The sequence below is a fragment of the Anabas testudineus genome, chromosome 4, assembly GCF_900324465.2.
Source record: "Anabas testudineus chromosome 4, fAnaTes1.2, whole genome shotgun sequence".
Classification (NCBI taxonomy): Eukaryota; Metazoa; Chordata; class Actinopteri; order Anabantiformes; family Anabantidae; genus Anabas; species Anabas testudineus.
Window position 1 is genome coordinate 8,333,041 of NC_046613.1, and position 26,899 is coordinate 8,359,939.

General features: G+C 43.3%; 3 protein-coding genes, 2 long non-coding RNA genes and 1 pseudogene across 7 annotated transcripts; all 6 read left to right on the forward strand.

Annotated features, from left to right (window-relative positions):
• The first annotated feature begins 417 nt into the window (after positions 1-417).
• LOC113152440 (cytochrome P450 2J1-like) lies at positions 418-1,922 on the forward strand. Its single transcript, XM_026345695.1, has 3 exons — positions 418-516; positions 1,145-1,307; positions 1,436-1,922. Exons 1-3 carry the CDS (start codon positions 418-420, stop codon positions 1,588-1,590), a joined length of 417 nt encoding a protein of 138 aa, XP_026201480.1. The 3' UTR covers positions 1,591-1,922.
• A 4,514-nt stretch (positions 1,923-6,436) lies between these two features.
• LOC113152319 lies at positions 6,437-7,919 on the forward strand. The gene is made up of 3 exons (XR_003297893.1): positions 6,437-7,461; positions 7,590-7,752; positions 7,877-7,919. It is a non-coding gene; the product is annotated as an uncharacterized LOC113152319 (long non-coding RNA).
• A 494-nt stretch (positions 7,920-8,413) lies between these two features.
• On the forward strand, positions 8,414-11,477 carry LOC113152313 (cytochrome P450 2J5-like). The gene is given in 7 exon segments (XM_026345488.1): positions 8,414-8,584; positions 9,275-9,451; positions 9,551-9,689; positions 9,815-9,927; positions 9,929-10,003; positions 10,606-10,747; positions 10,929-11,477. Coding segments are annotated over 6 exon segments (798 nt in total). The 5' UTR covers positions 8,414-8,584; positions 9,275-9,298; the 3' UTR covers positions 11,105-11,477.
• Positions 11,478-12,012: 535 nt separating this feature from the next.
• On the forward strand, positions 12,013-12,932 carry LOC113152322. Its single transcript, XR_003297896.1, has 3 exons — positions 12,013-12,060; positions 12,181-12,277; positions 12,906-12,932. It is a non-coding gene; the product is annotated as an uncharacterized LOC113152322 (long non-coding RNA).
• Positions 12,933-13,172: 240 nt separating this feature from the next.
• LOC113152309 lies at positions 13,173-15,741 on the forward strand (annotated as a pseudogene).
• A 276-nt stretch (positions 15,742-16,017) lies between these two features.
• il23r (interleukin 23 receptor) lies at positions 16,018-25,772 on the forward strand. Of its 3 annotated transcripts, none has more exons than XM_026345451.1 (18): positions 16,018-16,298; positions 17,028-17,140; positions 17,250-17,321; positions 17,745-17,874; positions 17,988-18,163; positions 18,814-18,937; positions 19,045-19,211; positions 19,688-19,824; positions 19,926-20,142; positions 20,269-20,351; positions 20,749-20,950; positions 21,027-21,230; positions 21,525-21,623; positions 21,798-21,953; positions 23,650-23,790; positions 23,915-24,002; positions 24,511-24,601; positions 24,963-25,772. In XM_026345451.1, the coding sequence occupies exons 3-18, from the start codon at positions 17,261-17,263 to the stop codon at positions 25,593-25,595; spliced, it is 2,709 nt and encodes a 902-aa protein (XP_026201236.1). In that variant the 5' UTR covers positions 16,018-16,298; positions 17,028-17,140; positions 17,250-17,260; the 3' UTR covers positions 25,596-25,772. The 3 variants fall into 3 exon arrangements, with proteins under 3 accessions (XP_026201236.1, XP_026201234.1, XP_026201235.1); XM_026345449.1 differs by having other exon boundaries at positions 16,019-16,298; positions 24,960-25,772; XM_026345450.1 differs by lacking the exon at positions 16,018-16,298 and adding an exon at positions 16,750-16,854 and having other exon boundaries at positions 24,960-25,772.
• The last annotated feature ends 1,127 nt before the right edge of the window (positions 25,773-26,899 follow it).

Sequence of the window (26,899 nt, forward strand, 5' to 3'; positions counted from 1 at the left end):
GTGCATGCAATTTGCCGTTGAGTTTATTTAATTAGTATCAAAGGAAACAGTAATACAGTACTTAATAATATTTCGGACATTTAAATGTTTTTGAGTCTTCCTCATGATTTTACTTCTACACCTACAGTGGTGGTTAAAGCTTTTATTCTGGGCCTTAATGCTCCTGCAACCATGTCCACATCTGTCTTAATCATTTGTATCCTACGTTCAATGAAAGTGAATCAGTGAAAACACTCAACATATGTACCTTTTAATATTGTCAGTATTAGGGACTTAACGAAAATATGCCAATTGGGGAAATGGGGTTTGTACATTTTAATACCATTAATTGCTAATTTATACTTCTAAAAATGACTTGTCCCTCCATATTCCCCCAACAGCTATTAGAAAAGTAATAAATATTACATCATTTTGTTAATGAAGCACTTCCTGTTCCCACCTGGACCGTGGGCTCTTCCTGTCATTGGTGACCTGCACCGAGTGGATCCCGACAGACTCCACCTGCAGCTCACCGAGGTACGAGTCCGCACGGCTGTCGATACATACAGCAAATGAGCGGGGCTGCAATTTAATGAAACACGTCAATAAACAAAGCACACATGCATGTAAAACATCTGCTTGGTCGGTTTGACACCAGTGGCGCAGTTTTCAGAGAAGAAGCTTCCGCAGAAAGGCTGCACCGTCCTGCTTAGTCTAGAAATAAAAGACTAGAACGGCACGGGTCTGTGGAAGGATGTTGTGGCTGAACTTTATCCCATCAGAAGTGCTGTGGATGGGCCTGAAGCAGGAAGTTTAAAGTTGAAGCTGCTCTGTAAGGAGGAACAGGTGAAGCTCCCTGCAAGCCAAAGTGCAGGGCTCATAAACAGTTAGAAGAAACATTAAGTTCAAGGTATTGCTGCAAACAAGGAATACACCAGCTACTGAAGGCACAGGTCCACATACTGTTATCACACACAAACATGTTCCATCATTGTTCCACAGTAAATACAGGAATACAAGTGAAGTGTTTTTTGTTTTATTTAAAAGGCTCACAATCATGGAGTACTTCACCACTAAATTGTAGTTTTTAATTTGACTAGAATTCACTATTATAAGTAACTAAATGCATAAATGAACTCAGCACCAACCTGCTGTCTGTGCTCAGTTTGCAGAGACATATGGAAGCGTTTTCAGCCTTCGACTCTTTGGAGGGAGGATTGTGGTCATTCATGGCTACAAGCTCGTAAGAGAAGCTCTGGTGGAACAAGGAGAGGACTACACTGACCGCCCCGTCATACCGCTGTTTGAAAAGTTATTTGAGAATAAAGGTGTGTGTGTGTTGAATGTTTTGCCAGTTCATGTGTAGTAGTCAGTAGCATCAGACTCACAGTCCTATTAGTTAGTGATGATTGAATTCCACTTTCTTTCAGGCTGATGGTGTTTTGTGTTCCCAAAGGTCTTGTGGCATCAAACGGTTATCTGTGGAAGCAGCAGAGGAGGTTTGCTCTTCATACTCTCAGAAACTTTGGTTTGGGCAAGAATGCCCCTTGTTTATATGTACTCTACCCTTCCTTCTTCTACTCTCAGAATACACTTGCTGTAAAGGTGTGACCACTCATCACACCCTCTTCATTGTTTCTGAGTACAATACAAAACTTAACAAAGTCAGCTAGTAAAGTCTATAAACTCAGAAAGTGCTTGAATGATTATGATAAATTTGGATTTCAGAGTGAACAAGACTAGTAATCAATGGATCAACAATACACTTGGCAAAGAAAGGTACAAAATACTGTGACGAGCCTCAGAGTGAACAACTCTTTTTATTTTTATATGAAATAACACACAGTGACAACAGGTCTCAGCTCCCCATTCAGTCACTCCGGAAGCTCTAAATCTCCCGCCTGTTTCTCCCGGGTCCACTCTTCCCCACCCCCGGAAGCACACCTGACATCACACAACTATATACACTACAAAATAAAAGAACCAATTAAAAGAACCACATAACACATAACAGGAACTGGAACAGTCAAACGCCAACAAAACAATGTGCCCCACCTCTGGGTCGCTACACAGCCCCCCCCTAAGAGGTTTAAGTGTCCCCACTAACCTCAGTCCCTGTGACAAAGTCCCTTAAATGATCAGGCCGGCGCCGTTGACGCACCGGTCTCTCCCGATCCCCACCCCCAGAGTCGGAAAATGTCCCAAGTCCATTAGTGTCTCTGTCACTGTCACCGGGAATGACAGGTGGAGGGTCGTCCTCACCCTCATCATCATCCCCAGTCGGGGCAAGCGGGTGGTAGGGTGCCAGCTGGTCCCGGTGCAGCACCACCCTCCGCCTCCAACCAGGCATCTGAACCCGAAAGACAACCTCTGAGAGCCGTTCCAACACCTCCCCCGGCCCTTGCCAGTGGCTGCAGAGCTTTGGTGAGATCCCTCTCCTTCTCACCGGGCAATACACCCACACTTTGTCTCCAGGTGCAAATCTGCGCCCCTGGCAGCGAGCTTCATACGCCCTTTTCTGTTTGACCCCAGCGTCCTTCTGTGCGCGTGGGGTCAAATCGTGCACCAGTCTGAGTCTCTTTCTCAGGCGCTTGTAATAGTCCATCCGGTTCTGGTGGCGATCCAAAGACCAAGTCGACTGGGGTGCGGAGCTCTCTGCCAAACATCAGTGCAGCAGGTGTGCACTGGCTGGACTCCTGTACAGCAGTCCGGTATGACCAGAGGACCAGAGGCAGGTGCTGATCCCAATCTCGCTGGTGATGGCTGGTCAAGATGGCAAGCTGGGTGGCCAGGGTGCGGTTGAAACGCTCCACCAGCCTGTCGCTCTGTGGGTGAAGTGGAGTGGTCCCTGTTTTCCTCACTCCCATCCTCTGGCACACCTCACTAAACAGCCGGCTCTCGAACTTACGCCCCTGGTCACTATGGAGCTCCGCAGGAACCCCAAATCTGGTGAACATCTCGTCCACCAGTTTCTGCGCTGATGTGATGGCGCTCTGGTCCGGCACCGCATACGCCTCTGGCCACTTAGTGAAATAATCCATTGTAACGAGGACGTAGCCGTTACCGGACTCTGTGAGGGGAAATGGCCCTAAAATGTCCACCCCGACCCTCTCCATCGGGGCTCCCACCAGGTACTGCTGCAGCGGACCCCTGGAACGCTGACAGGGTCCTTTCTGGGCGGTGCAGGTGTCACAGCATTGGACATGGAGCTCCACATCCTGACGACAGCCAGGCCAGTAGAACCTCTGCCTCAGACGGGGAATCGTTTTGGTGTTGCCGTAGTGACCAGCCCCTGCCGTTCCATGGACCAGCTGGAGGACCTCGGGCCGCAGGGCGCGAGGAACCAGAAGCTGCAGCCTGTCCGACCCCTGGTCTGGCGCTCTCCACCGTCTGTACAGCACGTGGTCGTAAAGCTCCAAGTTGCTCCACTGGGAATGGAGGACCTTCACCTCAGGCTCCTCTGCAGACACTGCTGGCCAGTCTGGACGCTGCTGAGCTTCCAGCCAGCCTCTCACCATTGATAGCACAGGATCGGCCCCCCAGTGAACAGCTGCTCTGCCTCTGCGCTGTCAACTCCTAGGCGGGCGGTGGCTGCCTCGGGTCCCAGCTCCCTCTCCTCCTGACGCTGGCAGTGACGACACTCCTCTGCAGCGCAGGGTTGCCCTTCTCTGTCAGCCGATGCAGCGGGCTGGCGATAGTGGCGAAGCCCCGGACAAACCTCCGGTAATAGGAGGCTAGCCCCAGGAAGCTGCTCAGCTCACTGGCGGTGGTGGGCGTCGGCCAGTCCCGGACTGCCGATACCTTGGCCGGATCTGTGGACACCCCGTGTGCGCTGACCACGTGCCCCAGAAACGCCGTTTCTCTAGCCAGCAGATTGCACTTTGCCGGGTTCAGCCGGAGCCCAGCCTGAGGGATGACGGTGAAGACCTCCCGCAGGTTCGCAAGCACACCCTCAAAGTCTCTGGCGTGCACTAACAGATTGTCCAGATACACCACACAGCGGCTCCTGGGAATGTCTTTCAGCACCCGCTCCATGAGGCGCTCAAAGGTGGCGGGGGCGTTACACAGTCCAAATGGCATGACCCGGAACTGCCACAGTCCCTGGCCGATGGTGAAAGCCGTTTTGGCTCGAGCCTCCGGGGCCAGCTCCACTTGCCAGTAACCGCTCCTCAGGTCCAGGGAGCTGAACCAACACGACCCCGCCACATAATCCAGAGCGTCATCGATGCGGGGTAGTGGATAGGAGTCTTTTAGAGTGACTGCGTTAAGGCGTCTGTAGTCTACACAGAGCCGCCAGCCACCCCCTTTCTTCCTCACCATCACCACTGGGGCCGCCCAGGGGCTGTCCGACGGCTCGATGATGCTGTTCGCGGCCATGGCGTTGATCAGCTCCGCTGCCGCTTGGCGTTTGGAGAGAGGCAGCCGGTGGGGTCGCAGGCGGATGGGCTGGGCCTCACCGGTGTTGATGTGGTGTTGCACCAGCCCTGTTCTGGTGCAATCTTCATCACGTGCAGCAAAAATGTCCACAAACTCCGCTAACAACTGCTGTAGCTGCTCTCTCTGCTGCTCTCCCAGATGTGCGCCGCTCCGCTGACCCAGTTCCCTCACAGCGTCGGCGGTCTCTGTTGTCGGGATGCTGGCTGAAGGAGGTGACGGCTTAAGTGCGTTGGCCTCAGCGCGCCGACGAGCCCGGCGTCCCCGGGGTTTGATGCTCCCTCCCCGCCCGACTGAAGTGGCACGGTCTCCCTGCAGAAGCAAAGGGCCCGACAAATCAAAACGCGCACCCCAGCGGGTTAGCAGGTCCAGGCCGATGATGCAGTCGTCGCGGATGTCAGCAAGCCAAAACTCATGGCTCACCTCTTGCTCCCCCACAGCGACCTGTAGCGCCCGTTTCCCTGGCATCACAGTCTTTTCCCCAGTAACAGTCATTAATTCTGTAGCAGTCGGGGTCCACCCCTCCGGGATTGGACCGGTTGTCCCCGGGAGAAACCCCCGTCGCAGCAAGCAGATGGTAGACCCCGTATCCACCAGGGCCCGACATTGCTGATTCTCTATAACACAGTCCACATACAGTCCTTTAATAAATCCACAGCGACCCACTGTGTGAAAGTTCCCCGAGAGGGGTGTGTCTGATTGGAGTGAGTGTCCCCTTCACCGCCTCACTCCGCTGCCGTTTCCCTGCGGTGACCCGGCCTTAGCTTTCGGCAATCACGGGCAAAATGTCCCAGTTCACCACAGTGGAAACAGCCGCTGTCTTCTCGGCGAGGCCGACGCACCGGAGCGGCAGCCGGTTGAGCTCGGCTGACGTTCTCCTCTGACGTCTCCATCTCACCGCTGCACTCGGCTGCCCGCGCCAGCGATGGCTGGTCCGGGAGCCTCCGCTGTGATGGTCTCGGGCTCAGTACCTCCTCGGCCCGCTCTGCTTCACGGAGCGCCTCCTCCAGAGAGCCAGTCCTGGCGAGGCGGACGTGTTGGCGGAGCCACTCCGGCGTGAGCCCCCGCAGGAAATGAGGGGTAGCCGCGCCGCGAGTAGAGTTGCAGATCGGCGGCGAACGTCCCCAGACTCTCCCCCTCACTGCGCCGACGACTGGCTAGCTGCTCGCGAGCCTGCTCTGTCGAGGTCCGCTGTCCGAAGCGTCTCTCCAGCGCCGCGGTGATCACCGGTAGCTCCTGCCATTGCTCCGGTGCGACATCAATTAGCACCTGCAGAGCGGGACCCTCCAGAGCCAGGACCAGCTGTGTCGCCGTGTCTTTGCCGCTCCACCCACCGTGCAGCGCGGCGAGCTGGACTTGAGTGACGTAGGGCTCCAGGGGAGTCAGCCCGTTGAACCTCGGGAGTTTGACCGGTGTTTTGGGTGTCTGACTCGGTGCAGCGCCGTCAGGGACTGTCTCTGTTTGTGACGGTTGTTCACCACTGCGTGCTTTGCTCGTTTTATGTAGATGAAGCCTGGGGACGCTGGAGCCGTCGGGTCGGTCTCGCCCGCACCAGCCTATCCAGAAGCACAGCTCGCTTCAGCTCCCGCAGTTCTTCTTCCATGGTCTTCCCTTGCTCTTTCCCGGTCTAACAAGACAGGTTAAACATCCCACTTGTGACACCAATGTGACGAGCCTCAGAGTGAACAACTCTTTTTATTTTTATATGAAATAACACACAGTGACAACAGGTCTCAGCTCCCCCATTCAGTCACTCCGGAAGCTCTAAATCTCCCGCCTGTTTCTCCCGGGTCCACTCTTCCCCACCCCCGGAAGCACACCTGACATCACACAACTATATACACTACAAAATAAAAGAACCAATTAAAAGAACCACATAACACATAACAGGAACTGGAACAGTCAAACGCCAACAAAACAATGTGCCCCACCTCTGGGTGGCTACAATACATTTCAGGTCTGGTACAGTAAATTGATTTTTTTTTTTTTTTTTTTTTTTTTTTTTTTTTTTTTTTGGTGGTGTGTGTAAAATATTTGTAGATATTCTTTATAAGCTTAAAGTACATGCAATTAGCAATCAGGTACTTTTGACCCAGTGTGAAATGGTGCAGCAATAAAATAATTCAGTTGTGACATCTCTGCTTGGACGCTCAATGCCATAAAGCATTTCTTCAAACAAAATAAAAGCCCGTTGAAAATGTGAAGACCAGCCAATATGTCCGCAGTTTCCTAAAGGGTCTGCTCCGACCTAAGAGTAATGCTTGGACACTTAATGGAACATTCTTTTGCAGGTTTACATTATTGTCAATAAAGTGTGAGAAAATACAGGTGAAAGAAAATCAAAACTAGAATTTTATGTGGCCACAAAATAAAAAATAACACAGGCAGCTTCTCTGTTCATTGTTCTTACCTAGTGCAAAATATATTTTTATTCCTCTATATTCCTTTAACCTTAGTTAACATTTACTTGGCTAATTCAGATTATTAACACAAAATTCAATGAATTATTATAGAGTTAGCTGCCTGAAAGTATTCCCCCACATATATCAAACATTAAAGTAATGGGCACACATGATCTATAGTTATAATCAAATAACATAACAATATGCTTTGTTTGGTTCACATTGGATACTTTTTACTAAATGTAGATGGTCATGAATATTGTTCTAAGTATAATTTTAGTGCACTACTCGTGAAATAATATTTCCACACTGACATTCCCACAAGGCTCTGACCTGTGTACGCGCTTTTATTTTGAAGGCGATATATGCAAAAAGGAAGTGTCCTGTTTGAGTAATAAATAAGGATACGAACATTTATTAGTCTTCGCAGTCTTCAGTGGCACAAATGGAGATGATATACAGTGTTGTCGGTTTGGAGTGGATAGACGGATGGAGTATCTTGATATTTCTGAGTGTGTTCCTGCTGTTTTCCTACGTTTTTAAAAGCAGATCGCCGACAAACCTTCCTCCTGAACTTCGGGGCCTCCCTCTGCTCGGTTACGTTCATCGTATCGATCCCAGCAGATTTTATCTGCAGCTCGCAGAGGTGTGAGTCAAACATATAATGCAATCAAATGTCCCTAATATTAAATACACTGTCACTATAGAGTTTGGAGAAACTACATGGAGAAATTAAATATGTCAGATCAGCACCAACCTGCTGTCTGTGCTCAGTTTGCAGAGAAATATGGAAAAGTTTTCAGCTTCCGACTCTTTACTGAAAGGGTTGTGATCATTAATGGCTACAAGCTTGTGAGAGAAGCCCTGGTGGAGAATGGAGAGGACTACACTGACCGCCCCTACATACCAATGTTTGAAAAGATAATGGGGAGTAAAGGTAGTGTGTGTGTTGAATTTGTTTCCAATTCATGTTTAGTTACCACAGTGACAACAGACTTACAGTTTATTATAAACTATAGGTTAGTGTTTATTACATGTCCTTGCTTTTTGGTTTCCCAAAGGTATTCTGGGATCAAACGGTTATCTCACTGCTTCAGACTTATCTTCTCTTGTGGCTTCTTGCACATTTAATATTTTTAACTTTGTGTTATTTCTGCCTACTCTATACATTACAGGACAGCCTTTCAATGCCCACTTAGTGCTAAACAATGCTGTGTCCAACATCATCTGCTGCTTGGTGTTTGGTGACCGATTTGAGTACATTTACATTTACATTTACATTTAGTCATTTAGCAGACGCTTTTATCCAAAGCGACTTACAAGTGAGGAACAAGGCAAGCAAAAATCTAAGTCAAGGAGAACCAACATCAAAGCAGAGTGCTATCGAAAAAGTGTTTCTGTTTCAAGAGATGTTAGAAAGAAAGGGTAGAATTTTTTTTTTTTTTTTTCTTTTTTAAGTGCAAAGGAAGATGCGGAAGAGTTCTGTTTTCAGCAGTTTTTTAAAGATTGCAAGTGAGGTGGCTGAGCGTGCAGAGATAGGCAGCTCATTCCACCATCTTGGGATCACTGAGCTGAACAGTTTTCCTTGGTGTAGACTGTGTGGTGCTGGTACCACCAGACGACGTTCCCTGGTTGAGCGCAGTGGACGGGAGGGGATGTAGACCTGAACGATTGAATACAGTACAGTGACAAGCAGTGACAAGTAGTACCAGTCCATTCTCCAAGGTTTCACCGAGTCACTTCAATTTGGGGGAACTCAAGTTGCACAGGTGAGCCACCTTTTTCAACAATATGCAGCTCACGATGACCTTTTTAGCTCAGGATGTATCCAGCTAATGTCCAGTATTATAAAAATTATTCACCAAAACCATAACAACATAATTTGTATGAAAGTGAATAACATGAACATAAAAGGAATTCAAAGAAAAAGTGTGATAGAAACCAGGAACCAGTTTTGGAGGAAGGTAGCTTTAGCATGAGACTTAAAATCGATCAGCTCTGATCTGGAAAACCAGGTGTTTCAGCTTACTTGGATTGCACAAGCTTGTTCTCACATTTAGTCAGCAATAAAGCAAGGTGAGTTGCAAGAGGTATACCTAGATTTAGCAAATACATTTGGTTTAGTACCACAGAGTATCATAGTTTAGTTGTGTCCTTGCGTGTTTCTAGGACCATTTGAACCAGTATCACTACCCCAATGTACAAATTACAGGGATGTGTTGATTCTTTTTTCTAGAAAGTTGAATGTTTACGTAGTGAAAAATCTAAATAAATGGCTTAATGCTTACTGGCATACCACAAATATCAAACATTTTAGTAACATGTTTGTCTGTGTGTGGATCCTGATCATTTGAAGATCACGTAGATGAGGTACAGTAGGAGTAATTTCCTAAGTTAGAACTGTTGAATTACGTAGGACAGTACACTGTCAGCAAAACAGTAACTGGTCTGCTCTGTAGTTTTACAATCTAGTGCCCCGGCTGATGGACTGGCTACCTGGACCTCACCAGAGGATATTTGCTTTGATGCAGAAAATACGGGACTTTATAAAAATCAAGATCATAGAGCACAAAGAAAACCTGGACCCCTCCTCACCAAGAGACTACATTGACTCCTTCCTCATCGAAATGGGAGAGGTGAGTCCTTCAATGTGTTGTTATTGTGGTTTCATTTTCCAGTGAAATACAGCGTTTGAAGAAGTCATCCTCGCTAACATAGTTTTCTTTCACTGATAGGAGGAGGACAAAGAATCTGGTTTTGATTTAGACTGTTTGGTTTTTTGCACCATGGACCTGTTCGGTGCTGGAACTGAAACTACTACCACTACTTTACACTGGGGACTGTTGTACATGATCCTCTACCCTGACATACAAGGTGAGTGTTTGTGAGTAATATCTGTCGCACCCGTATTTTTTGTAAACACCATGACTTTAGAGCATCAGTGATCTGTTATAGGTAGTAGCTGCAACAAGAGTGTTTTTTGTTTTCACTGTGTCCAGAAAGAGTCCAGGCTGAAATAGATGCTGTGATTGGTTCATCCAGACAGCCTTCTGTGACTGACAGAGAAAACATGCCCTACACTGATGCTGTCATCCATGAGATCCAGAGGATGGGGCAACATCGTCCCACTCAATGTGATACGCATGACAACTAAGGACACAATCCTCGACAAGTACACAATCCCAAAGGTACATGAGACTCTTTTTTTTATTTATTTCTTTCTAAGTAAGATGAAGAAGTCCTTGTCAGTAATCTGAGGATAACTTTAATAAAAAGTAGACCAGCTTTATCAGCTAAACAGTTACTACATAAATATATTTTTGAACCATGTTACAATTTGGTAAATAAACAGAATTTATGTGTAAAATATATATGGGTATTTATGTACAGTAGGTTATTCGTATAAAACATAGAAAACCACTGTTGTATTCTGGTTCTGGGGGTTTTAAATGATCATGTTTTTACACCTGCTAAATTCACACAATCATTTCACCTCATTCACCACGTCTTTTCAATAGCTTTTCTGAAACTTTGGATCATATAATGGTGTCTTAATCAGTAGATGTGCCTCTTCACCAACACCAAGCAACACCTGGTGCCAGTCACAGAGGCTGTTTAATACTGATAATACTGTAGGTTTGTTATCTACATTAGAGGGAACCAGTGCCCCATGGTGGTCAGGGGAATAAACAACAACCATAAACAATATTTTTTTAAAAAAAGGCTCCTACAGATGAAGTTCGTCACATTATCAGTCAAACTGATTTTTCCATTTAAATAACTTTTTCAGGGCACCATAATCCTGGCCACACTGAACTCCGTCCTACATGATGAGTCAATGTGGGAAACTCCTCACTCCTTCAACCCTCAACACTTTCTGGACCAGGAGGGTAAATTTAGGAAGAGAGAGGCCTTCCTTCCCTTTTCAGCTGGTAAGTCAGTAGTTACAAGTCTTTTGTGTAAATGTTTACTGTAACATTATTCTCATTGTTTGGTGAGAACTTTGTGAGGTTTGTAGCAGAGCTGCAGTAATGTTCTCTGATCAAAATGAATCTCTTGAATATTATGAACATTATCTGAATCAAACTCATCTGTTGTTTTGTGTACTCTCAGGTAAGCGTGTGTGTATTGGGGAACAGCTGGCCAGGATGGAGTTGTTCCTCTTCTTTACCTCCCTCCTTCAGAGGTTTTCCTTCTCAGCTCCTCCTGGAGAGCAGCCTACTCTGGAGTTCACTCTAGGAGCCATGCGCAGTCCCAAACCTTACCGCCTCTGTGCTGTAGCACGATAAACTGTCTCAAACTAAATCATCTCTGTGTCACAACACAATTAATCTAACTTTCTTCATGATATATATAGTATTCTGTAAGGTCCTAAACTGTACACTGTAAAGAGCCTTGACATGACTTTTGTTGTGATTTGGCTCCGTATTAATGAACTCAACTATTTTAAATCACTGTGTTCTTGTCAAAGTTTTAACATAGCTGTTATTTTTATTAAAAACCTATTTGTCAGTAATCAGTCAGTAAATCATCAGTCCAGATGGCAAAGCAAGGTAAAAATGTTTAATGGACAAATATAGTATAGTTGTTGGACAGTTGATGGATGTTTATGTAACAGATGGAACAGTAATAAAATACTCAACAATATTTCAGACATTTAAATGTTTGCACGAGTCTTCCTCATGATTTTACTTCTACATCTACAGTGGTGGTTAAAGCTTTTATTCTGGGCCTTTACTGCTCCTCAACCATTTGTCTCCTATTCTGTTCCAAAATGCTCAGCACATCGAGAGGACGCGATTCAGACAGTAACCACAGACTGTTGAGCAGCTAAAGTCCGGTAGCCAGCGTAATGTCAACATATGTCCCTTTTAATATTGTCAATAAAAAACAACGTTTGAGTGATTTAATGAAAGTATGACATTTTTTCAGAAAATGGGGTTTGTACTTTTTTGAGTAATACAATTTATTGCTAATGTATACTTCTAAAAAAATGACTTGTCCCTCCATATTCCCCCAACAGCTACTTAGAAAAGAAACAACTAATAAATACTAAATCATATCATTATAGATTAATAAATAAGTTAGCCCCAGTTGGAGCAGCTACAACATTAAGCTGTTGTATCACTGTGATAAGGACACAGTTACAGAGTTTACCTGCGCTTTTATTCTGAAGGTGAGGCACCAAACCGGATGCCAAGCATTACGTCAGTGATGAACTCTGATCCAGGTGTAACAAAGTGCTGTAAGTCAGCTGCACAATGGAGACATTGAACAGTGTTGTCGGCTTGGAGTGGTTGGACTGTAGGAGTGTTTTGATGTTTCTGTGCATCTTCCTGCTCTTGTGTGATGTTTGGAAGAACAGAGTGCCGACAGACTTCCCACCTGGACCGTGGGCTCTTCCTGTCATTGGTGACCTGCACCGAGTGGATCCCGACAGACTCCACCTGCAGCTCACCGAGGTACGAGTCCGCACGGCTGTCGATACATACAGCAAATGAGCGGGGCTGCAGTTTAATGAAACACGTCAATAAACAAAGCACACATGCATGTAAAACATCTGCTTGGTCGGTTTGACACCAGTGGCGCAGTTTTCAGAGAAGAAGCTTCCGCAGAAAGGCTGCACAGTCCTGCTTAGTCTAGATATATAAGACTAGAACGGCACGGGTCTGTGGAAGGATGTTGTGGCTGAACTTTTTCCCATCAGAAGTGCTGTGGATGGGCCTGAAGCAGGAAGTTTAAAGTTGAAGCTGCTCTGTAAGGAGGAACAGGTGAAGCTCCCTGCAAGCCAAAGTGCAGGGCTCATAAACAGTTAGAAGAAACATTAAGTTCAAGGTATTGCTGCAAACAAGGAATACACCAGCTACTGAAGGCACAGGTCCACATACTGTTATCACACACAAACATGTTCCATCATTGTTCCACAGTAAATACAAGAATACAAGTGAAGTGTTTTTTGTTTTATTTAAAAGGCTCACAATCATGGAGTACTTCACCACTAAATTGTAGTTTTTAATTTGACTAGAATTCACTATTATAAGTAACTAAATGCATAAATGAACTCAGCACCAACCTGCTGTCTGTGCTCAGTTTGCAGAGACATATGGAAACGTTTTCAGCCTTCGACTCTTTGGAGGGAGGATTGTGGTCATTCATGGCTACAAGCTCGTAAGAGAAGCTCTGGTGGAACAAGGAGAGGACTACACTGACCGCCCCGTCATACCGCTGTTTGAAAAGTTATTTGAGAATAAAGGTGTGTGTGTTGAATGTTTTGCCAGTTCATGTGTAGTAGTCAGTAGCATCAGACTCACAGTCCTATTAGTTAGTGATGATTGAATTCCACTTTCTTTCAGGCTGATGGTGTTTTGTGTTCCCAAAGGTCTTGTGGCATCAAACGGTTATCTGTGGAAGCAGCAGAGGAGGTTTGCTCTTCATACTCTCAGAAACTTTGGTTTGGGCAAGAAGACCCTGGAGCCATCCATCCAGCAGGAGTGCCACTATCTCACCGAGGCGTTTGCAGTTCACCAAGGCACGAAACAAAACCTGTTTTACTTCTTCTCAAGTAGTTAGAGTGCAGTACACTATTTTACTATCACACTATTTAGCTGTATTACATGAGTGTGTGATTTTCCTTTCCTACCTGGTTACAATAAAGTATGCACAGACAGCTCAGTGCATCGAAACATGCAACTTACTGAGTGACTTCTTAGCTTCATACTTGTTCTCCTGCTGCTCGTCACACATTATATGTTTTGACTTTGTTACTTTTTTACAAACATAATTCTGTTTTCTCTTTATTTATTTATTTTTCAGGACAGCCTTTCAATGCCCAGTCACTGATAAACAATGCTGTGTCCAACATCATCTGCTGTCTGGTGTTTGGAGAACGATTCGAGTACAGTGACAAGCAGTACCAGTCCATTCTCCAGGACTTCAACGAGTCGCTGCAATTAGAAGGAAGTTTGTGGGCACAGGTCAGCCTCTTAAACACGATGCAGCGCGCAGTGGTCATTGGAGATTTTTCTAGCTGGAACCTTTATGTTCACCGTTTATTTTAATAACAATGCTTCCGTGTTGGTAATTCCAGTCACATACTACTCAACATGGTCTCTGTCTCCACAACACAACATATAACGATTTAACGAAAGATTTATAGTATGTTTCATATGTACTATTATTACAGTAGATTACAAAGCTGTAGTTTATCTTTCTTGGATGACAACAGAAACTTTTACTGTTCCCTGATGATCTGCTAAGTGACTCCCTGTTCTGTAGATTTACAACATAGTGCCCCGGCTGATGGATTGGCTACCCGGACCTCACCAGAGGATATTCGCACTGTCACAGAAGATAAAGGACTTCATAAAAATCAAGATCATAGAGCACAGAGAAAACCTGGACCCCTCCTCACCAAGAGACTACATTGACTCCTTCCTCATAGAAATGGGAGAGGTGAGTGTTTCAATGTGTCTATATTGTTTGTTCTTTTTACATTTTCTGATTCTGTCTTTTTTGTCACACAGAAGGAGGACAAAGATTCTGGTTTTGATTTAAACAATTTGTGTATTTGCGCCCTGGACCTGTTTTCTGCTGGAACTGAAACTACTACCACTACTTTACACTGGGGACTGTTGTATATGATCTACTACCCCCACATACAAGGTGAGTGTGTGTGTGAGTAATATCTGTCCTGCCTCACTCCTACATTTTTTGTAATCATCTTCACATTGATTAAAATATCAAGGGTCTCTCACAGGTCAGCGCTTTGTCGTAAGAGAGTATGTGGGATGTTGCACAACATTTTCCCCACAGTCGTCTACACAGTGCACAGACTCACAGTGTTTCCTGTTTTCACTGTGTGTAGAAAGAGTCCAGGCTGAGATAGATGCTGTGATTGGTTCATCCAGACAGCCTTCTGTGACTGACAGAGAAAACATGCCCTACACTGATGCTGTCATCCATGAGATCCAGAGGATGGGGGACATCGTACCACTCAATTTGTTCCGCACTGCAAAAAAGGACACCATTATCGACAAGTACACAATCCCAAAGGTACTTAAGACACATGCTTAATGTGAGAATATGCTTTTTTCATAATTTGCCAACTTGTTTTCTATTTAAACAATTAAAGTCAGAATTCCTTTTGCATGTGCTGAATAAGCAGGCGTTTCAAACCTCTTCTTTGTTTATTAAAAAACATACGAGAATTTAAATAGAACAAATACAAAAAATATATATTGGTTCAATCAAACCGATTTGTTTTCATTACTATTTCTTCAGGGCACCATGATCCTGCCCACACTGAACTCCATCCTACATGATGAGTCCATGTGGGAAACTCCTCACTCTTTCAACCCTAAACACTTTCTGGACCAGGATGGTAAATTTAGGAAGAGAGAGGCCTTCCTTCCCTTTTCAGCTGGTAAGTGAGAAGGTAGCTCAGCTTGTAACTGTCAGTACATTTACAAGCTGATTTAACAAAAGAGATTAAACAGAAAAAAAAAAATTATGTACAAAAACACTGGTGTAATAATCTGTTAAAAACTAATCTCTAGAACATCGTCTGATTCAAACTCATCTGTTGTTTTGTGTACTCTCAGGTAAGCGTGTGTGTATTGGGGAACAGCTGGCCAGGATGGAGTTGTTCCTCTTCTTTACCTCCCTCCTTCAGAGGTTTTCCTTCTCACCACCTCCTGGAGAGCAGCCTACTCTGGAGTTCACTCTAGGAGCCACTCGCTGTCCCAAACCTTACCGCCTCTGTGCTGTGCCACGATAAACTGTCCCAAACGCAACACAGTGAATCACTGTGATGCATTGCATTTACAGTTTTATACATTTAAAATACCTTATAAATATCTTCTAGAAGAAGGAATAAAACATTAGAATTACATTCCAAGCTTTTGACTTTATATTTGATTTTGTCAGATTTGATATAACATGATTTGTGTGTGTAAATAAATCAACCTCAGTGATGTTTATTAACTCATGTCAACATTTATTATCACTGCTGGTAACAAACAGGATACTTCATTCATTCATCTTCAGTAGAGTGTGAAGTGCAGAAGAAACAATACATCAGTACTATCATCATGTGTCAATCACCAAATTCTATCACTTTTGTGTGTGCATGTATCTCTCTCCCTCCATATATATATATATATATATAAATATAATGTACATAAAACAAGGAACAAAACAAGCAGCACACTGTGTTTTTGTCAAACTAAACTTTTACTCTTTTGTGAATTTTGCCGTTGTCAAAAAATTGAAAATTAGCAAACCTCAACTTTGAGGTCTCTTTTATCTTTCAGATGCATACACCTCCACTAGCATCTGGGTTTTCCCTGAAGTTAGAAATGGAAATAACTAGCACAAAGGAAATCAACAAAAACTACAATAGCTTGAGAAAGTATCAGTCTCTGCTAATCGTGCAAGCCCAGTCGACACTACTCTGAAGGACTGTGAATATAAGCAAGAAGCTCGGTAAGAGAAAAGTGACTTAACCTTTTGACGTCACACTGACAGTGTACATTTCAATATTTGTTATTGTTTCAGAGATATACAAGTTACTTTTGCATTAATGTGTTTCGTGTAATATTTGATGAAGCAGTGTGTAAACTGACAGCTGTTGTTTTGCCATTTACTGCATCTGCATCAAGTTACTGTAAAAAACCTTTAGAAGTGTCAAAAAAATATTGAGGCTGCTATGGTCAGCATCTCCTTCAAAGTAGACACTGATCAAACACTGGTCTTACTGTTCATTGGATCACGTTGTTGTCTGATAACTGCAGCCTGTGCTCAGCACGCTTACCTTTAAAGTCAAGTGCGTTCGTTTTGTGGTGATGACACACAATCAACTAAGTAGGGCACCAAAGTAGTCAAACTAATGTTCAGAGTTCCTGCATATGCCAAAATACCACTAAACTAGGTCACTGTCCTCTTTAAGATGTTTCACTCACACAGCAGAACTCATTTTATTCATATGCTTCTTACAAAGCAAGTCCTCTGATAAGAGTACTGAGGCGCGCAGGTGGTTCTGGTGAGCTTTATCTGAACATATCTAACATATCTGGATGCTTTGTAAGGTCTGTGAGAGAAAGTAGAATGTAAATGCTGGATCTGTATCGCCTTTCGAGATATTGATTTGACGCAGCTCCTGTTGATGTTTATTTTTGATTAGAATAATGCGGTTAACAAATGTCTTTGTTGCAGATCTACTATGTCAGCTGCTTTTATCAATGTAAATGCTATCAGCCACAAACTTAAACACAGCAGTGTTTCCTCGTCATGTCAGCCTGAACGTCTTCTTTACACCGATGGATGAGGTAAGACCACTTTTTGTATAAAGCAATAATCAGTGATATATAATACGGATTTTATGTACTTTTATGTACAGCCGCTGACTCATGCTGTGTGTCCTTTGTGATTAATAAGGATGAGCTGAGATGAATCCCCCCTCAATTATTTGGAGATGCATTATTACACTTCTCATTTTTTCCGTAAAGTGTGAGTATTACTCAATATGTATCTATCTATCTATGGAGATTCACAATGAAGTTTCACATATGTTCAGTCCCTGGTTCAGTGAGAAAACAGTATTTAGTTGGTAGGTGTTGTAGTTTTTACATTTCTAAACCCTGCCTTTGCCACTCAGACCACAGCACTAAGCTATTTAGGTTTGTTTTATATATATATATCTCAACAGTCAAATAATCATAGAAAGACAAAATTTTTGGTCTTAAACTTTTTTTTTCTTATCACATTTACAGTAATAGAGACTGAGAGTAAAAGTGGGGATATGTCATAGTAATATGCGGCAGATATTTTATATCTATATATATGTTATTTTAATGATACTTTTAAAACCAAACTTAGTTTAACAGATATAGATGCTCCTCTCATGGAAACCTGTATGTCTTTTCTGGACAGGTTGTCCTCTGCTCCCTGCTTCAAGTCAGCGCTTCAATGGCCGTGGCTACCTGACAGTAGAGCCAGCTCCACTCTTCCTCATCGGCTCAAACTTGACTGTGTACTGTCACATCAATACATGTCAATCGAGGTAGGAATAGTACAATAATAATAATATGATACATTATCATGTATTGTCTTCTGTATTTATGTATTTATTTATTTATTTATTGCATTTAAGTTCTCCCTCTTAATTGCTTGCAGCTTTAAAATATCCCTGGAGCTGAATGGCGAGATTGTGAAATCTTGGAGGAAAGTGAACTGCACTACAGTGATATTTGATCTGCTCAATGTCCAGAAGCCACAGTCTATATTGCTCTGCAAGCAGGAGAAAGATGAGCACTCTCTAATTGTCAATGGACTGGACCTACGTGGCGGGCGTATGTGCACCTTGGCTCATCTTATTAAAATGTTGTTGGAGATAAGCCTGGTCTTAAGCAGGTGGCAGTTTAGGGTGATAGCTTTCAAGGTGTTAAGTGGCTAGAAACGTGTGTTGGTTTAGGTGTATTTATATGAAAAATCTTTTCAGGTCAGAGATATGATGAAGAAGAAATTTAAGTAGAAAGGTTGAACTGAGTTGCAATAAATATAACATTTGGTTTGCTCAATCGTCTGTCAATGCATATCAAGTAAAGGCTACTGTGTGGATGCATGAGGACCAGTTTGCCCTCAGTCAAACCTGGACAACACCAGTCACAGATGGTCGACCCTATTAGATCTGAAAGACGGACAAGAAGTACACACAGATTCACAAAAAATAGCCCATTTCTACATATCAAACACTATAGCGTATGTAAAGTAGCTTTAATTTCAGCTCTTTTCATTTAGTATCCCTGCTTATCTCGGTTTCTTATCACTCACATTGAGGCTTATTGTCATTCCTAGATGTGTTTATGTGAAACAAGAACTGTGGGAGGTTTCGTGTGGCAAAAAACTGGAAAATTATCATTTTAGTGTGTTTTTCTCAGCAGACCTACAAAAATAACAATGATCTACTTGTCATTACATATTTATTCTTTTTCTCCCTCAGTTCCTCCAGGTAAACCTGACAGTATTGTCTGTGAAACAACAAGGAGTTCCGACTCCATAGCCTGCACATGGAAAATAGAACAAGAAACACATCTCTCTAATACCTACAACGTTTCAGTCAGCAGGTACAGCTCAAACAAGTTGTTTTAATGTCCCTATGTGGTGGGGTCAGCTTTTTATAATAGTAAATTTATCTAACACATGTATTGACCCTATTTAATATGATTAACAGAGAAAATGGGACCCAGATACATTTCGATCAGATCCAGGATGCTGAACAAATCACCATACCGCGAGGAATTTTAGATGAAAACATTAACTACCAGCTGATCGTCACTGTGTACAACCACTTTGGAGCTTTGCACAGTGATCCATTCATCCTGTGTGTAAAGGATATAGGTACTGTGAGCCCTCATCTCTGTTAAACCCACATGCTCTTATGAATGAGCGTGCATGTACATAAAGATTTTTTTTATCTGAATGATTTGCTATTTTCTTAAGAAATTAGTCATCTCGTGACAAGTTGCTCTCAGGCGGTTGTTCTATTGTCCCAGTTTGACTAACCTGGCCTGGCTATCAGCAGACCGTTTCTCTGTTTTTGTAATCTGCCTTTGAAGTAAATAATTTTCACGCTGCTTTGACCCATCTTTGTCAATGTTTCAGTGAACTTTTTCAAGTTTTAACATCCAACGGCTTTGACATTTTGAGTCAGCTCTGAATTGTTATTTACTGTGTTATTTTTTGTTGGGGAGTTATTTGACGGTGATGGGGCCTCGTCACACTGTATAGGGCACTATACACTGAAGGGCACTCACGCTGTTTCTCTTTCTGTGTTTTTGTGTATTGTTTTGTTTTGTTTGTCTTGTGTGTTACAGTGATGCCCGAGGTCCCTCGTATTATGCAGGTGGAGTTTGAGAATAGCTCCATAGTGGCTGTGTTGCGATGGAACACCACTGAATCCTCAGTGCATGTCAGACCCTACATCAGGCTGCGCACAGATAACGGCCTCTGGGTAAAGTGATGCCACTACCACTGTGATTGCATTGTGGTTATTTACAGCACCAGTCTTTATCAGGTTGTTTGCAGAGGAACTTACGTCTCGATGGTTTTTAGGAAGTGAGAGAGGGAACAGAGCTCAGCAAGGATCTGATAAGAGTGGGTGGTCTGAGGCCCCTGACTGAATATCAGTTCCAAATAAGAGCATGTAAATCAGCATCAGTCTTTATGCACACCAACACAACCCCCAGCTTCACACTTGCGTCGACCTCCACCAGTAAATCATTCTGCAGCAAATGGAGCCTATCTGTGAGGCGGAGAAGCCCTGGGAAAGGCAAGTTCACAACTTCAACCTCAGAATTCTTACTAATCGAGTAACAGGCCATTGTGATTGTGATAATGTTCAAGTTCATCATCACTCATACAACAACCCACGTCATGTGGTAAATTTAATCTTTAGGTCCATCTCAGCAGCTGTGCGTGTGGAGGATGCTGGGTAACCATTGGGCAAATGGGCTGAGGGATGTGACAGTTTTGTGGAAGGTACTTCATGATAACTATTCACTTCCCATAAAACAAAAGTTAGTTAGATGAGTTAGATGAAAACTCTACACACGGCTACGTTGTAATGACAGCGATCACAGAAACATGTCTGAAAAGAAACTGATTACAAAGTACAGAGCAGATGTAGCAGTTTAATTAGTGGGTTTTCATTTTGTTTTGAAAGAGCCAGGCTACCTAATTCCCACTGTTCTAGTCCTTATACCACTGTATATAGATAAATATAGATATCCACCTGACATACATAGACATACAACTGTAGCACTGGCATCAGTCTCCATATCTAACTCTTGACAAGTAGAATATTCCTATCAAAAATACTCAGAGCTGATTATGTATAAAAAAAGTAAACCTAATGATGGATGGACTTCTTCCCCAGCCCCCACCTCTGGAGGATTACAGTGGCAAGGTGCAGCACTACATGATCTTTCCGCCTAATGGCCTGAAACAGGACGTGATCTGTGCTGCTACTATGAACCGGTGTGCAGTTCAGGTACCAGCAGAGATTCAGGCGCTGAGCATCAGTGTTGTTACCTCATATGGGATTTCACCACCAGCTCATGTGCCACTCAGACACTCAGGTACATAAATACAGAAACAACACAGAAGCAAAACAAGTTGAAAAGAAATCCGAATAAAGTATAATCATTTTTTTAGGTGGTTTTGTGCCAGTTTTGAGAGACCTGGCTCCTGCAGCTAATGGCAGTGCTGTGCTGGTCTCCTGGTTGTGGGCGGGGACCAAACAACAGTCAACATCTGGGGAAGAACTGCTGCATTATGTGGTAGAGTGGACAGATGTACCTGCTTCACAGCTGCAGTGGCACACAGTGGCCAAAGATCAACACAACACATCCATCACAGGTAAAGAACATTTACCATTCAAGCACAGTGGCAAGACACAACCTGCAACACCACCACCCACCCACACACTGAAACACACTTAGAGTGGAATATGAAAGACACAAACTGCACCTGTGACCAAACAGTGACCTCTTGTGTGCAGTTTGTGATTTACACTAAAATGTGAATGCACCATTTCACTACTGGTGGATACTTTAAATGAATATAAAACCATTAATACAGCTCAACCCAAAGTTCTTAGGCAGCACTGATCATTTGTGAATTAGAGGTGACAGTTGTGCTGTGTTGTTTCAGGTCTGACTTCAGGTGTGAGGTACAATATCTCTTTGTATGCTGTGACCACCAGAGGTGTCAGTGCTCCATCATCCCGACTGGCCTACTCTAAAGAACAGAGTAAGATTCACAGACTCAGGTTGTTGATAGAAGTTTAGTTTATTGTGATGTATTATACAAACTCATGGATCATAATTGATCAATACAACGCATTCAGCGTATAGTATGTACCATGTATTTATTGAGTGTGTGTGTGTGTGTGTGTGTGTGTGTGTGTGTGGGTGTGTGTTTCAGAACCAGTGTCTGGTCCCAGCATGTCGGTGCTGGTCCATAAAACCAGGCAGATTCTGATCCAGTGGGACGAGCTGCCTGTTCATCAGCACAGAGGCTTCATCACTAACTACACCATTTACGTCCAGACACTGGACTATAGCAGCACAGAACTCAGTGGTGAGTTTTCGTGTGGGTTTGTTTTATATTTGTGAATAAAGCTGAAACTATAATTATTGTATATTTAACTTTTTATAATTTTTATTCGGTTTGTTTTTATCTGCTGCTTTTCTTTGTTGTATGTGAAAAAGACAAAACCCATGTGAAAGATTTCAGTTCAGTTTCAGGCATTAGGCATTTGTCATCTTAATGTTTAACTGTGAGCACTACAGTCAACTTCTGTTCACCACCATTGTTTTTGTGGCAGCAGCAGAAACTAAAATGAGAACATATGTATCTGCAGTTTAGGTGAATTTTCCCTTTAAATGAATGTTACTGAGCTACTTTTTATAATGACAACATTACACTCTCTGTAGATTTAATGTAGAGGGCTGAAGGAAGCTTAGCTTTGCAGTTTCTCGCTTCCTGTTCTTACACTCAGGAGCTCCTTAGGGTGCTCATTTAACCCTACATTCATGTTCAGGGTCAGGCCAAGGACTTCTGTGCCTGTGCACATGTAGGAATTTATATATGCAGTAATAAGCAAACTTTGTTTCAACCCAAGCTATTGTTGCATAATGGAAAGTGTGCAAGCAGCATTCCACTGATACCCCCCTCCCACAAAGCATCAGCAGGGTTTTTCTGCACTTGCTTCCAGTAACGAGGTGAATTTCAAGCCTTAAACTGCTGCACTATTGTTTTATGTTTGGTGATTATGTTAAAACACTGATTAAGAAAAGTAGGAAGAACATTTACTAATTTGTCTGAGAAAGTCTGGCTTGTAGTTCTAACTAAACCTCTTAAGAGAGAATAAAATGTGACTGATCAGGTGGTTTGTTAGTGAGCACCTTCATGTTTGTTTGGTTGTCATCCTTTTCTCAGTGTCTTCTAAGTGAATCATAGACTTTTCTAGAACTGGCTCTGACCACGAACAGGAAACCACGTGGCTACATGCACACATGCAACAGTGAACGCTAACCAACCTGCTTCACACACTATTTCTGGAGCTTCAGCGTAAAGCCACCTGAGAGCAGCTCTTTTGCTTTTTCTCTCATCACGTGTTGTGGCATGTCTTTCATTTTGTATGAGGTTTTATGCACTTGCCTGAATATGTTCAATTATTTGCCTGCTCTTTACTTACCTCAAACCTACCACCAGATTCCAGGGAGAGTCTAGTGACCAAGACACAAGTCGAGTTGGCTCTTTCTCTCTGGAGTTCTCTTGAAAATAGTGATAAAAGCAGGAGAAATAAAATGTATGAATTCATCACACTACACGGTCCATTTAGAAACAGAAGTTCTGGAGCCTTCTGTCTCTGCACATTAACTGAATCTGGATATTTTAACGTTTAGAGAAGTGTAATAACCATGCATCAAAGGACAATGGAAAACAATGTGACAACATGAAAGAGGTCACTCACTGTGCTGAACCTGAACAACACAGGGAACACTGAGTTTCAGTTCATTGTTTAGCTGTCTGGCATACGCCTTGACTGTTTGGGTTACCTGCTCTCTCAGTGTTATTTTTGTGCACTGCTTGTACTGTTTTTAGCAAAAAACGAGAACCCTTTAACACTACCTGCTCGCTGCTAAACAGGTTTACAGACAGGTTTAGTAACAAGCGGTTGAAGTGTTTTACACACCTACCATTTTCAAAGTAAATGGTAGACGCTTAGTGTAAAAAAGCACTACGCTGACTCTGATTTGCGTCTCTCCAGTGACGCTGTTTGCCTCGGGCCCCAGAAAGATATGGATAGACTGTCCTGAAGGAGCTCTGGCTCTGCAGGTGACTGCCTCCACTTCAGCAGGTGAAGGGCCGCGGACGAACCAGATCTACTCTCAGCCTGAAGCCCCTGCAGGTCAGACTCCTGCTACCATCCTCTGGCCCTAAAAAAAATACTCTAACACGGGAGGACAGTTTTCTTAACTCAATCACAGCCATTTTGATAACCTATTGTGTGTTTCCCTTCTCATTTCCCCTAGTTGGCCTGGTGATTGTGATCGCTCTCATCCTCACCCTCTTCATAGCAATCATAGCCAATCTGATGTGCTGGAGCTGTGTGAGGAAAAGGTATTCGTATTAAACAACACAGCATTAATAGTTAATAGTTTAATAGTTGTAGCAAAAGTATTCAGTGAGGATAATCGTCAACTATTTTCCTCCGTCTCCTGCGATTGGTTTAGAACGCCCGTAGGTTTTGTTTTACTAGTAAAAGCGATGGATGCCAGTGCAGCTGATTTCACGATACGCCACACCACAAAATGAGTAGATAAAGTACAACCCACAAGATTAACATGAACAGAAACCTAAAGTATGCAGCAAAAAAAAAAAGAAAAAAGAAAACTGTACTAGTTGTGGTCAAGAACCCCAACCTGATGGGTGGTTTCAGATGTGGATACCAATTGTGTGTGTCATGCATTATGACATCACTACTGGTCTGGTTTTCACTGGCAAAACAAAACAGTTTTCATAGTTTTATTTATTTATTTCTTCTGCAAATGGAACTTTGCTGTATTTGATGCTGAACAGTCTGCTCATGAATTCTGAACAAAAAAACTGAATTGTCTTTATGTCTCAGGATCAAGCAGAAATGTATATCCTGGGGACCTGCCTGGCTTGTTGAAAACCTGCCAAAACCAGGGAACAGTAACGCCATCAGGCTACTGGAGGTAATGAAAACAAGCTAATGAACTGTGTTGAGTTCTTTTTGTGTGAACTCCCGCCACCACAAAACCCAAATTGTGTCAACCAGCAACTGAAACAACTGCATCAGACACGCTATACTGCATGATATCAATGTTTAATACAGTTTTGAGAGACGCTAAGAGCACTACATATAGTTCTGGACGACATTAGGAAGTGATGTCAGTTGTTACTTTCTGCTTTCACTCTGACAGCACGCGGCCGCTTTGTTTTGTTGACACATGTGAGCTCCTGCAAGTGATCAACGATGATGTGGTGTTTGTCAAGCGCACACGCCTTATGTTTGGGCGAGTCAATCACATCTTCTTGTTTTTTGGTCCCCAGCAGGACGGAAGTGAGCCGTCCTTCTCGTGCACCCACAGTGACCCTCCCCTGTCCCCCATCAGTTTGATCTCCTGGGAGGAGAGGGATGATGTGTACCCCACCATCCACGTCGAAACATCCCAGTTTGATTCAGGACAACCCACGGTGGAGACGCCACTACTAAAGTCAGACTGTGGGACAATGCTTGTTGGCCAGCTGGAACATGTCAGCTACAAACCCCAAATTGCAACGTTGGGTTCGCAAGTAGAGGAGGTGAAAGATATGGAAGAGGAGCAGAGGGACATGTCAGAGAGTGGGGACGAGGACAGATGTTCTGGTGTATTTAGAGGATTACTGGGAGGTTTGCTCTCCAGCGTGGAGGTGGATTTCTCTGATTCACCCCTGGGACCGACTCTCAGTTCTGTTGGCGGCCTCTCATGGCCTAACACTTCTCCAGTTCTGAATAGAGGTGTTGTACTGGGCAGTAGGAGCGTGGAGAATGATGCTGAAGAAGACTCGCCCTGTGTGAGGTTACAACAGGAGGAAATAACAACCCCTGACATGTCGGAGCCTTGCACGTCTCTGTGTACAGTCGGGACAACGTTGCCTTATGGTTACTTCCCTCAGCTAGCTGATGTCAGCAGCACTAAGGAGTAGCGAGGAACGAACAGGACAATGTGCACTACTAAACCGACTTTATAAAGAAAGCATTAATCAAGCCCTTCACTGACTTTGTGTGATTAGAAGTGAATCATGTTTCAGGTTATTTGTAAGTAGAGTAAATTCAGCTGAAAAGAGCCATTATGCACAAATAAAACATTTATTAATGTTTGACTGAATGCCAAGCAATTCTTAGTTTTTAGCCAAAGTTACATACCAGCATAGCTGTATGGATGTTAATGTTGGTCTGTCTCTGTTGATTGATGCACCACTTTGGTCCAGACTGAGATTTCTGATCATCCCCACAGGATGAATCATACTTTTACTGTAACAGATATTTTGTTTTTTAGTGAATGTCTTTGCAAGTCAATTTTAAATGACCATGAAATGTTTACAGTTATTTATGTTGGTAATCCTTTTTCACATTGGTCAGAATGAAGTTATGTTATAATGCTTTTTCCCTTTTCAGCTGAGGTCAAAGTTTTAATTTGTCCTATAATTAATTAAACATCTGCAAAACTAATAATTCCCATGAGCATCAGCCTTGGGCAACTTTGTTTTTAGGGCTCATTAGCAAATGCTAATAGGCTGCTTAGATGGTGAACACAGTAAACGTCATACCTATAAACCTTCAGCACGTTATTTGCATCATTGCCACTGCTGATTGCTTAGTAGGCCTGAAAATGTTTTATTAAGCTCGTTACATAACTAATTAACTAATTATTAGTAGGACTATGAGTATGATACTTGACAATAAACCATGAGATTAAAAACTACAAATAAAATATAGTTTTATGTCTCAAGCCAGTGGGGGAAATTAATGATACATAATTAAGAAACTATAATTGAGCAATATCTGAGCTCTGGTTGTAATTTCTTATGTATGGGATCCTGAGCCAGTGCCATGTCAAATATGAAGGTATGGCCTCAGCATGTTTCTATTGATGTGTGGCACAGTGTGATATTATTCCAAAACATACGCACATAAAGGTGTTAATCTGGGGTTCCCCTTGCTAGAAACCTGACGTACAGTGATCTGCTCCTGAACTTTTAGTTGTGCTCATACTGCACCACCTGCAGCTCTGCACCGTTTTTTAGGACTTCCTGAGCGTTGGTCTCACTTCCTCCTTGATATTCACAATTTCAGCCGGGTCTCCTGAGTTGTTGTTTTTCCGCACAGCCTCCCTAATTGTACTAATCATCTGTCACCCTGTCGCGCATTTCTGTGTAAAACCGGATTTATACGCGTTAATATCGAGCCTCGTATTGTGTTGTACACCTAACGCTGAAATGTGGTTCAG

What these genes read in the sequence shown, in the direction of transcription:
- LOC113152440 (XM_026345695.1), top strand. Translation starts at nt 418, where the DNA reads ATGAAGCACTTCCTGTTCCCACCTGGACCGTGGGCTCTTCCTGTCATT. An exon ending in TCCACCTGCAGCTCACCGAG is followed by an intron (nt 517 to 1,144) that starts GTACGAGTCCGC and finishes GTCTGTGCTCAG; the next exon opens with TTTGCAGAGACATATGGAAG. An exon ending in AAAGTTATTTGAGAATAAAG is followed by an intron (nt 1,308 to 1,435) that starts GTGTGTGTGTGT and finishes GTGTTCCCAAAG; the next exon opens with GTCTTGTGGCATCAAACGGT.
- il23r (XM_026345449.1), top strand. Translation starts at nt 17,261, where the DNA reads ATGAATCCCCCCTCAATTATTTGGAGATGCATTATTACACTTCTCATT. An exon ending in ATCAATACATGTCAATCGAG is followed by an intron (nt 17,875 to 17,987) that starts GTAGGAATAGTA and finishes AATTGCTTGCAG; the next exon opens with CTTTAAAATATCCCTGGAGC. An exon ending in GCACAGATAACGGCCTCTGG is followed by an intron (nt 19,825 to 19,925) that starts GTAAAGTGATGC and finishes GATGGTTTTTAG; the next exon opens with GAAGTGAGAGAGGGAACAGA.